Here is a 12,039-nt window from a genome sequence, read left to right as displayed (position 1 = left end):
CTGACACCGGCACCAGGACCAGGTGAGGGGCCGCGGGCCTCGGGCTCGGGGCTCTTTTCCTCGCCCGCTGCTCTCGGGAGCTTGGGGCGGCCTTCTGGGCCGGGACGTGGCGCTGGGCCGGGACGTGACGCTGGGCCGTCAGGGGGAAATGGCGGTAGGGCCGGTGTTCCCCTTCACCCGTCACTGGCTGTGAAAGGGAAGGAAAGGGCCGGATCTTTTGGATGTGGAAGGATTTCCCGTGTCCGGGAGGATCTCCCGGGTCGAGGAGGAGCAGGCCGGCGGTCGGGCGCGCCCGGCATCAGTCGCTGTCCCGAAAGAGGAGCGGGCCGGGCTTCCCCCCAGCCGGTGGCCCGGCTGCTCCCCCGGGGACGGCAGGAGCCCCCCGCTCTCGCACAGCTGGAGGCAAAGGGTCGCCCCGGTACCTGTGGGATTGGAGCCCCTACCCTTAGGTGCCCTGTCCTCCCTTACCGTGAACCCCCCGATTTCTGCTTTGGAACACTTTTATTTCCCTTTAGGTAATGGTGTTTGACTTCAAAGTGGTTGTTTAAGCACGCTTAAGGCAGCTGCCTCTCAAAGGCTCTGCCTTGAGGTTCCCTTTATCTGTGTTTGAACAGAAGAGTTGTTGCAATGGCGTGTGAGTCAGCTGCAGCACTTGGTGCCAGTGCTTCCTGCATCCCAGCAAAGCTGATCTGCTTTGTGTGTGCAAATTCAGCACCAAAAACCCCAGGTGTGAGCTTCTGTAGATTCTTGCTCAAAATACCTGTTCTTTGTATTTGTATGAAGTTCGCTTCATTTTCTGTGGGTGTTACATGTACTGCAAGAGGTGTTCAAGCCCTTCCTCAGCTCCCCTTTAAACCCCGGATTTGATCTTGAGCTGTTTTCATGATCTCTCTTGGCTCTGTGATTTTCCCTGGGATTGCCTAATTATGAGAGTTCCTGATAAAAGAGTAACATCATTTATTTATCTGGCGTTGGGAAAAACTTGCGCTGTGGCATGAGAGGCTTTTGGGAATGACCTGTTTGTTAATGATGTTAATTATTTGCATTTGTTGCAGGAGCAGGATGTATACGCTGCTGTCAGGGCTCTATAAATACATATTCCAGAGGGATGAGTACTGTGTCCTGATCCTGGGTTTGGACAATGCTGGTAAAACTGTAAGTGCTGTTTATCACCCCATGGAGGGCACACGCAATCCTAAACATTCTCCAGGGATAAATCTTCCAACAAGGGTCGATCTTCTTCAGCTCTGTCCTGAGTTATTTTAGTGATGTCACACCAAACAATCAACTTTTCCCCGTTACTTAAATTACCACAAGTTTTCAGGGATGTGGCTGAGGCTTTGGTAATCCCATAATCGCTTATGATCCCTTATTTCCTTGCTAAAATAGGGAGCAGGAAGAGGAGTTTGTCCAAAATTAGGTAGGGCAGTATCTGCTCTAGCAGGATTGTGCAGAAATGAAAAGGCAGGCTTGGGGTAGGATTACCCCAGCCAGTAAAATGTTTGACAGTAAATACTTTGTCTTATTCCTTTTCAGACCTTCCTTGAACAAACTAAAACCCGATTTAACAAGAACTACAAAGGGATGAGTTTGTCCAAAATCACAACTACTGTAGGCTTAAACAGTAAGTAAATCCACGTGGAATTTTTTCAGCTTTCCTGTGCAGTTAGACAACAGCTGTCTTTTGTTTGAAATATTTAAGAATTCAGAAGGGCAGAATAGTTCCTGGAAGCAGAGATTGTGTCCCCCAACTGCCCAGGTCTTTTTGTAGATAATAAAATAGGCTTTCTTATCTTAGGAGGAAAAACTCTTGAAGTATTAGACCCCCAGGTATCCTATTTCAGTGCTGTCCTCAAACTGTATTTCCCTGCAGTTCATTCCTTGGCCCAATTCTGGAATTATTTGCACTGATACTGCTCTAGATCTGTGATCACTCTGTGCAGGTTTTGCTCTGTTGTTGCAAGTAGTCACTTGTGTGACCTGTGATTTGTTCCCCTACAAGCTTGTCCCAGCCCAGATTTCTGAGTGGGGTGTGCATGTGTCTGTGCTTTACAGCACCTCTAGTTTTAACTGGATTCTTCTTTCCTTCTTCCCTCCAGTTGGAACTATTGATGTTGGCAAAACTCGGCTGATGTTCTGGGATCTTGGCGGGCAGGAGGAACTGCAGTCACTTTGGGACAAGGTTAGAGATGTGGTTTTGTTTAATTTGATGTGTACAATTTGCCCAGAGAAGCTGTGGCTGCCCCATTCATGGAAGTGTTCAAAGCCAGGGTGGATGGAGCTCTGATCAGCCTGATGTAGTGGAAGGTGTCCCTGCTCATGGCAGGGGGTTGGAATGACTTGATTGGCTGTTTCCAACACAAACCATTCTGTGATTCCATGATTTCTGTTAGAAGTGGTTTTGTCTCTTAGAACTGAACCACTACAATCATTTGGTAATCACACAGGCTTATTGATAACCCCAGTAGTTAGCACTAACAATTTGCCAGAGATTCCACTATTTCTGTGCTTAATATTTGCATTATTGGTTACAGACAGCAATTACCAACCCAGATCTGGGGTTGTGCCATAGAGATAAGCTTTGGGGAGACACAGGTGAGGTTTTTCAATCTGGTGTGTTGATCAGGCCTGCAAACAGAACACACCATGCTGTGTGCCTGCATTCTCTCCAGGCACACTGTGAATACAGCTGGCTCTAACTGGTTGATCTCCTCCACATGTACCAAAAATGTACCAAATTAAGATAAAATCATGAAGAGGAACAAGTGATCCTAGTGGATTGACACCAATATCTGTGTTCTCCTTCCAGTACTATGCTGAATCTCATGGGGTGATCTATGTTATTGACTCCACTGATGAGGAGAGGCTCTCTGAGTCCAAAAGAGCTTTTGGTAAGTACAGTGTGAACAAAATAGACCTGAAAGGTTGTATCAAATGAGACTGTAATGCAAGAAAGAGCCTCTGGCTTCATCCCTGTGTCCAGATAATCTGTGCCAGGCATTTGTGCAACTTCCAGAACTGGCTAAACCTGGTTTTGTTTCTGTCCTTTGTAGAGAAGATGATTACCAGCGAAGCTCTGGAAGGGGTTCCCATTCTGGTGTTGGCCAACAAGCAGGATGTAGAGGTAAAATATGGCAGATTTACATACATGAGCAAATAAGCCTTGGAAAGGTGAACTCTGCATTCATGTTAAATTTGTTCCACATTCCTGAGCTGATCCTATGGCACTGTCTCATCACTTGGAGTAATTGCTTTGAATTTAGTTGTGGATTTTTTTCCTTTCTGTTCCAACCCTTTTCCAGTGCCATGAATGAGCTTCTTACAGGCACATAGTTTTGAACTCTTTATGTAAACAGAGCAAACTGCATAGCTATGGTGGGTCTTTCTTGTACCGTGACTGGGTGTATTGATACTGTTTTTTCCTGTTTATTCAGAAAAAAAATGTTTAGTGCGCTTTGTTTATGATGCTGTTTAAAACCCAGGAATAGCACAACAGATATATGTGAAGGAGGAAGTCATCCTTTCCCCATAACTGGATAAGATCTGTTCAATAAAACTCTTTGTTTGTTGTAGAGCATTCCATCAGTGACAGCAGTGAATGGCAAGGAACTCTCTTTTCTGGTAATATAATATGAATTTTTTCCGGCATATTCAGAACTGTAAAGCTCTTGGTTTGGGTTTGACAGTTCGTGGGTGGTGCAGTGTTTAGGTGACACATCCTGGACCATCCTTATCTGCCCCAGCATGGAAAAAAGAGAAGAGAGTGCCTAAGGTGATCGTGGTGTTTTTCATGTTTTCCTCCTTTCCCCTGCAATGTACCTGGAATTCCAGGACTGCAGCTCCAGTGATCGTCTCTAGATGGAGCCAGAGGCTTCCAGTAGGATTTAGAGCACCAGCCCTGGCAGCTGGGATCAGTGTCTGTTCCAAAGTATGCCAATACTTCTCAGGTTCTTCCACTGGACTTTACACTTGTCCGAGTGATTGCACTTGTGGGAAGTACTTGAGACTTCCATTGAAATCACTTGGCTCTCAAGGAGGATCGGTTACATCTCATAAGTACAACACAGACTGGTTTTTGTTTGATCTAGATTATCTAGTCTTAGAAATAAGAGAAATGTAGTTCCATGTAAAAGCAAGAGATCAAGACAGAACTCCTGATTTATGGTCCTGACTTTGCTGTGGTCTCTGGAATGTGGGGAAATGGTCTGTCTTTTTCCTGTGGAAACCAGAGTACTGACTCTCATATTCCATGCAACACCACAGCTCTTCTGTAGGGAGCAGCCTGCACTCTAGCCTTGACCTGTTGAGAATGTTCCAAGCAGTGACCTGGAAAGCTGTTCCAGTTTCCCTTGTGACTGTATATACATACTTTGTTACAGGCTGCAGACACTGGCTCTTCTGACACTCTAGCCAGACTAAAGACAAATAATTGAACAAGTGGACATCTTTAAATGACCAGAAAGAGGTATTTGGAACAGGCTTTCAAAAGAAAATCTGACTTCTTGCCCCCTCTGGAGGCTCTGAGACCAGCCCACAGACTTAGTGCCTTCATGCAGTTGCAGAGCTGCAACAAAGAGATTAGCAAAGCCAAACCCACTTTCTATTTGTAAGAAATACCTAAATTGGATATTTAGAGGTCCACTCCTGCAGAATGATCTTAGTTATGAACCCAGCAAAGAGACATCACTGCTGTTAACAAATCACTAAGGGGATTATAGCTTATTTTCAGTAATCACTGAGGTTCACTTAAGGCTGAGAAAACTCAGTAGCCTGTTTCTCTTCCTCTGATTTAGCAGAATGGAAGATCTCTGGAATAACTGATAATTAGCACTGACAGACATTTTTCTGCTCTGGATCTCCAGAAATAAAACTGTAGTAGGGAATTCTCACCAGCATCCCTCTATCCTGAACCACAGTAAGGGAGGATAAGTGGTATCTTAACCTTGCTGGTATTTGGAGATGAAGGATAATTCTTGATGATGATGTCTATAGAGGCCAGCAGAAGGCTCATGATTAAATACATCAGAAATAGTACGTCTGGCATAGTTTGTTTGTTTCGTTTTTAAGTTTACATTCTGTTATTAAGATAACAAAAGTGCTGATGCAACCTGAAATTGCATAAAGTGTTAAGAATTCTGCTGTGAACCCCAAGGTACACTGTGTCCTCTCAGCACTGCCAAGCACGAGCAGTATTTGGTCGTTCCAGGGGATGAAGTACGTCACTGACCGCAAAACACCAATTCTAATATTCTCACAGTACTGAATGTGATATTTTATTGTATCAGGAGAATGCTCTGTGTTCAGTTTTTTTTTTCAAAACTGGATTATTTCATAATTAATTAAAAATCCGAGTCAAACGTGTGTTGGAGGAAGGAGTTTGTTTGGGTTTTTAAAGGAACTATTGCTTTGAAGGTGAAATAAAATACCTAATATCTACTAATTCCTGTGAACTCCCTTTCAACTCAGAATGCCACTTTTGAAAACATGGCTTATTGCAGAAAAAACTGCAAAATAAGAATTGATATTTGCTGTTTCGATGTGAATGCAGCTGTTGAAAGGTTTGCACAAGGTATACATTTCTAAGCTTTACAATGAACTGTCACAGTTTGAGGATAGAATGGTTCATTATGGAACACTATTCAAAATACTGGAAAAACATGACCTGTCAAAAACAGCATTTGAAATTTAACAATCTGAAAATTACTGGGTGTTGAATGATGTCCCATGTCTGGGAGGAAGTTTTGCCATCCTCATCTAAAGAGAAATTTTGGAAATTTAATTTGAAGTCTCCAGAACGTTGAAAAGCCTCCTTATGCCTTTGGAAAATGCGAGGAGTCATAGTGAGTAGCAGATACTCATTTCCACACAGCTGTTAGAAAACAGACCTTCTTCATGAAAGCCATTCCACTTTCCAGCTGAAGACCTACCACAGCTTCCCTGTAAAATTAGTTTTAATTTAAATTAGCTGGTTTAAATTGAGGCTATACTATTCCTTGTTTAAATTTAAACAAGCTTAAGTTTTCATTTAAAACAAACTCATAAAAAGGGTAGCCCGCAGCGTAGGTCAGGTGAGTCAGACTTTCTGTGAAATAATTTTATTTAGGCAATCCACCTTGCTGTTGTTTCTCTTTTAGTTCCATTCTGATGGTTGATTACTCTTGAGATGGCTGAAGAGCCTCTACTTGAGGTTTTATCCATGTTTCCAGTTTTATCCTGACTGGAGACCAGGCAGCAGCATTGTCTGCTGCACTGGATTTGGTGAATGGATAAAAACTCTACAATTCAACCTTTTTTTGGCTAAACTTGTCTTGCTGCTTGATAGATTTTTAGGTGTGCCATTGCTGAGTCTTAATTTGGGTAATGCTATTCTGAACCCTTCCTAGGAGGAATTTGGTTCAGTCTTGGATGGATTATGCCTGGAGGAGCCTTCATCAAAAGATGTTTTGCAGTGTGTTATTTTGGGGAAGCTGAGATGGAAATCTGGTTCGTCATGTGTTGTGTGTGAGGTTCCTGTGAACTGGCTGAGAGATACCATCATTCCTGAAAGGTCACTGTGGATTGTGTTGTTGCAATGGTGCACTGTTGATGTGATCACAGATCCAGCTTCCCTTCCTTGCCCTTAGGTTATGTGTTTGCAGCTGAGAAACAAAAGACATCTGTAAACAAATACTTTGTAATGTGCTGGGGCGAAGGGGAACTTGGAAGCCACAGCTGACATTTTCCCTGAGCATGCGAAGCTCAGGTGCCCCTTGCTGAAGTGATGGATAATCTGCCTCATCCTCTGCTGTCACATGAGATTCCCACTGGGGGCTTTCCCTGGAACACTAAATCAAGGCATTGATAGTTTGGTGTTACCCCCTCTGCTGTGCTGCTCTACTTCATCCCAAGGGGAAAATGATTTTCCTCAAAACAGGATTGGTGGTGCAGTGACATCCTGCTGTGACAATTTGAATGGTGCAAAATCTCCTCAGAAGCAAAACTCTTTCTGATGCAGATTTCCATGGAGAGCTGTGGCTGGGCAGCTCTGTGGAAGGTGGAGCAGACCATGGCTCTACCAGAAGGTGGGAAAGGGAAGTTATGACAATGGTTTATGCCGGGAGATAAAAATGGCTGTAATTGTAAGCTGCACTGGGAAAAGTGGACTCTTAAGGGTTCAGGGATGGGCAAGGTGAAGGATGTGGGTTCTCTGTGCTGCTGGGTATGTGCAGGTGTCCTGGTCTGCTGGTGGTGTTGGGAAGTTCATTGCCTGATTGCTTTGCTACCTGTGCAAGTAGATGTTAAGGAATCACGGACAGCATGACTGTGCTCTCTGTTGTTACTTTGTACCTTGAACACTTTATCTGATTTATTTTAAAATGCATCATCATTCAGGAAAGGAGAAGGAAAGGGTAGACTCAAGAAGAATAAATGGATATACTCAGAAGTATATCATTAGACAATGATATTAAACTGTAAGGGGCTTAAAGTATATTTCAAGAAGCATTTGCTCATTTTCAGCTGCCTTGAAATTTAACCATCCTGCTGCAAGGTCTCATTGACTGAAAAAAACAAAGACATGAAAAATAGCTCAAATTACTGACATGCAGCTCTTTCTCCTTCCCAGTTGTTGGGTAATTGACTTGTCCAGAGCTTTGGGTTAAACCAGGAAGCATTTGGACCTGCCTTTGACACTGTACAAGGCTAAGGGAGCAGCTTTTACAAACCAGTAGAGAATGGTTGGTTGGCTGTAATCTCTGGCCCATCTTCCAGACCTACCAGTATGAATTCCTGCTCTCAAGTCCAGTCTGACTCCCTCTAAAGTTAGTAATTGTTGTTGGTTTTTTTAATTAACTATTTGTCCTGTGGCTGACAGCTCATCTGTATGAACTGCATGTTTGTCAAAAATCCTTAACTAAATTGTTGAGACTTTGGTGGAATGATGTCAATAACATTTTTGGATATGGTTGCTAGGTCACTGATTGAAAGGGCAAGTTTAAAATGCAACTTCGGTCATAAGAAAGTACAGTCATCAAAAGTTGTACAGCTAATGGAGTCAAGGGCACTGGGTGAATTGGGTGTTGTTAAACACCTTACAAGCCATTTCTTAAGATCCCTTCCTATTTTTAAACAATGAAACCTGCTTACTTCTATTGTCCACAAAAATTTTCTGTATTTAATTTCTCTAGAATCAGTGTTTTGCGAATGGATGGCTGGTAACATTAATTTTCATATTTCTGTCTCTCAGAGTTTACGTCCGCTTGTCCAATCCTCAGGACTCATAAGGGTCCAGTTTGGCATTTGTGTAAACATTTGTCCAAAACACTTATGTGGGCCTCACTGAAGGTTCAAAACACATAACTGAGCATTGTTGAAGGTCCAAAATGTCTTTGCAGAGAGGAGGAAGGGTGGCCTTTTGGCCAGCTGAAGTGCTTAAATGGCTTGTCCAAGGCTTCCTAGGAAAAAGTGAGCACTGAGTGGTCAGAGAGGTGCAAGTCCAGACTTTAGTTGGGCAAGTTTGCTTTTGTTGTAGCTTTAAAAGTAAGATTTTTATGGTGACACCATGTTATGTGTCAGGAAAGTAATCCACTGGTTTATTGAGGGTTCTTGATTTGTGGTGGTGTTCCCAGCAGCCTCCTGGCAGCTTCGCAGAAGTTTAAGACCTGCTGGGGGTCAAGAGCACAGTGACATCAGGCATCAGAAAACGTGCTGCAATCAGTGCTGCCAGTGTTTTCTCTGAATGCAGACAGATGAGTGCTGGTGGGGCATGGCTGTAATGCCAAGGAATGTGCTGAGAACAGGAAAAATCACAGGCTGTTTTGTGAGAGTGCCCAGGGTGCTGGCAAAGCGTCAGCTGGGCATGTGGCAGGGACCCTGTTTCAATAGGCTTTGTCAATAGAAAAGCTCTTGTAGTGTCCTGGTAAATACAAGCTGTGTGTGACAGTTGAGCAGCTTGGAAGGGATATCCTTCGAGGGGGCAGGTTGTGCTCATTTTCAGGTCTGTTTGCTTAGAAGTGTACAAATTAAGGCTCAGCTAGGTGAGGCAGTGTGTGTGTACTGTCAGCAAACAGCACTCTCTTTGGTGAAAAAAGAATATGTTCATTTCTTTAGAATGCAAAGAGGTGAATTTGCTGTGTTGGTGGGTGAGGGGGTTTAACCTCACAGCATTGCCATCCTGACTGAAGCACGACTGCAGACATGGTAGGATTCATTGTGGAAGAAGGTCACCATGTCTTGTAGCACAAACAAGCTCTTCTTTGGTTCCCTTTGCAGACTTGTCTGTCAATTCCTGACATCAAGACAGCATTTAGTGACTGCATTAACAAAATTGGTAAGAGAGACTGCCTGACACAAGCCTGCTCGGCCCTTACTGGGTGAGTATGAGAAGGGGTAGACTCAGAATTGATTGACTGAGCAGCTGTGGGGTGTCACACACAGAGCAGCACTACAGGATTTATTAAGCCTTGAAAGGGAGCTGTGCTTCCTTCCAGCACTGACAGACACTCGTTCAAGAACCTTGGACTTGCCCCAGCTCAATAACTTCCTCTGTAAATCCTGCCTGTGAAACACAGTGCAAGTGTACTTCTGGCTGAGAGCAGCTGGACTTGGAGGCGTATTTATTGTCCTGTATCATCCCTTCTCCTTGCACAGTAATCCTTGAAGGTGCTGGTTTGCTGCAGCTCCTGGCTTTTAGGTTAGAATGCAGTTGAAAATGCAGCTGTTGATGCCTCTGCCAGAGAAATGGGTGGTGCTTCACTGTTGCTGCTGTAACTATGCTTCTACTTTCATATTCTTTGGCGTGCAGATGAGCTGTGTGATGGGGATGATATAACAGTCCCCAAGAGCCCTCTTACATGGGAATGCCTGTGGTTTAAAATTCGATGACTAAAACAGACCCTAATTGGGGCTTATGCAGCTGCATGCCACGAACTTGACCAACCCACTGGATTCTTGATATCTTGGCATCATTACTGCATATCAAGTCTTGCAGTACTTTGCTTCTTTGTACTTTCAGTTCTTTAAGTGAAAAGTGATACTTGGTATAAGTCAAAAGTTTTGTTCCAGATAGAGAAACACTCCTGGCTGAATTACTGCCTGGGCTGAATCCAGAGCTTTGAATTTTTTTCTTTTATAAATTTAGCAAGAAATCTGTGTTATCATACAAGCTACTGCAAAGGATAACAAAAACTACTTGAACTGTGGAAAAATATCTGTTGTCTGCATTGCTACAAATCACATACCATTAAGCAGATGAATGACCACAACAATGTTCAAGCACTGACTGGAAGAGAAGTATTAGATAATAACCTTATGAAAAACAGCCTTTTCAGCTGTGTTTTTTTGTACAAACATTTCTAGTTTTGATCTGTGTGGAATTTCCTTTCAAAATTCTGGTTTGTGCTTGCACTAAAAGAATAAATAACTCCTGGAAGTCATGGCTAGGGAGCTGGTGGTGACTTGCTTGGCAGCCCCAGCACAGATGGTTACAGAAGGCTGGAACCAGGATTGCAAGATCTTATACAACTAGTGTGAGGTTTGTGGCAAAATAACCTCAAGCCAGCTGTCAGGTGTGTTTGATGCTTGTTCATCCCAAGATTTCCACAGAGTTGGTGACTAAGTTGGGTGTAGACTTTTACAGACATCAGAAAAATAAAGGATGGAGGTATATATTGCTGAGCTAAAAGAAATCAGATTCCTGTTGTTTGCCTGCACAAGAAATGTCACAGAAATGCCAACAAATAACTGGGGTAGGTAGAGCCCTTACCTTCCTCATGTAAGGGCTCAGTTAAGGCCTGTATGATCCATGTTTCTGTTCTTGGTTGCTTCTTGTTGTTGGTTTATTTTAAAACCTTTTCTGCTTGCCTTACTTCCTTAGCAAAGGGGTGAACGAAGGAATTGAGTGGATGGTGAAGTGCGTGGTGAGGAACATCCACCGGCCCCCAAGAAAGAAGGACATCACGTAGGAATTCCGAGCCAGTCAAGGAATGGACAGCCTCTTTCCACACACTTTTGTGTTCCCTTTAAAGAAGGTGATCCACTGGATTCCTATTACACCTGATTCTTTCCTAAGTTTGGAGACAAATATTCTCTTTCTGTGTCTAAAAAAAACTTGAGCCAAGGATTCCAACTGGGTGGGGGGTGGGAATCTCTTACATTAAGTATTGTCTTTGGCCTGAGAGCATCCTATGTAGCAACCTACACATTGTTGCCGATGCAAAGGACTTAATTTTCTACTATCTTACTTTGTGATTCCTGATTTGTTAGTCTAACAGGCTGGAGGCCGGTGACATGAAGGAGCACCTGAAGGAAATGTGTAGGTGAATGTGGAAGGGGAGGAGCAGCCTGGGGAACGGCTGTCCCTCCTAACTGAGAAGATCCCTTGCTGCTCCAGCCCCGTGTTCCTGCAGGGTGTTACTGGCCCTGTTATGCTGCTGTTTGTGTAGTGGGGAGAGACAGCATTGATTAGAACTTGATTTTCAGTTGGGGTGTTGATTCATAACTTTGACCTGTGGTAAAAGCAGATGTGGAAAACAGCAACTGCACAGTGGTTATAGGGTCATGGAATTGTTAAGGTTGGAAAAGACCTGATCAAATCCAACTGCGCTGGTTGAAATGGATATTTCTACCAGGACACGGATTCCAGAAGCACTGCCTTGCTCTGACTGCCAGTCTCTGTGCATTCTCTTTAATCCTAAGAGTGATTGGGATCTTCTGTAACTGGACTGAATCAAGGCCCTCTCTGTGATCTTTCTAAACTGAAAAAAACCTCTAGGCAGGGAGAAATCAGTATGCAATAAAGCTTCCTACTTATTTGAACTTCCCTGGCTGAAACAAGTGGTGTTTGGGAATAGCAGTACTTAGCCCGTAGGTTTTCTTTGAAATGTAAGAAAAAACAGAAAGGCAGCACTCAAAAGACAGTGCTCAGTTCTTACATTGCCTACTCAGCTAGCTGAGTGATGCTGATATATCACTATCATTTCCCTGAATATGAGTTTTTACGTGAATTTCATGGTGGTTTGGCAATGGGTGTGGCTCCTCCTCTGTTTTATTTACTTCTGGCAC

General features: G+C 43.6%; 1 protein-coding gene across 1 annotated transcript; it reads left to right on the top strand.

Moving 5' to 3' along the window:
• Positions 1-6: 6 nt before the first annotated feature.
• Positions 7-11,793, top strand: ARFRP1 (ADP ribosylation factor related protein 1). The gene is made up of 8 exons (XM_008634374.1): positions 7-22; positions 1,056-1,155; positions 1,537-1,624; positions 2,100-2,182; positions 2,810-2,891; positions 3,054-3,124; positions 9,250-9,350; positions 10,853-11,793. The coding sequence occupies exons 2-8, from the start codon at positions 1,063-1,065 to the stop codon at positions 10,938-10,940; spliced, it is 606 nt and encodes a 201-aa protein (XP_008632596.1). The 5' UTR covers positions 7-22; positions 1,056-1,062; the 3' UTR covers positions 10,941-11,793.
• Positions 11,794-12,039: the final 246 nt, after the last annotated feature.

The sequence above is a fragment of the Corvus brachyrhynchos genome, unplaced genomic scaffold (assembly GCF_000691975.1).
Source record: "Corvus brachyrhynchos isolate BGI_N302 unplaced genomic scaffold, ASM69197v1 scaffold10, whole genome shotgun sequence".
Taxonomy (NCBI): domain Eukaryota; kingdom Metazoa; phylum Chordata; class Aves; order Passeriformes; family Corvidae; genus Corvus; species Corvus brachyrhynchos.
Note: the sequence above shows the minus strand (reverse complement) of the source record. Positions and strands in the feature narration are given on the sequence as shown.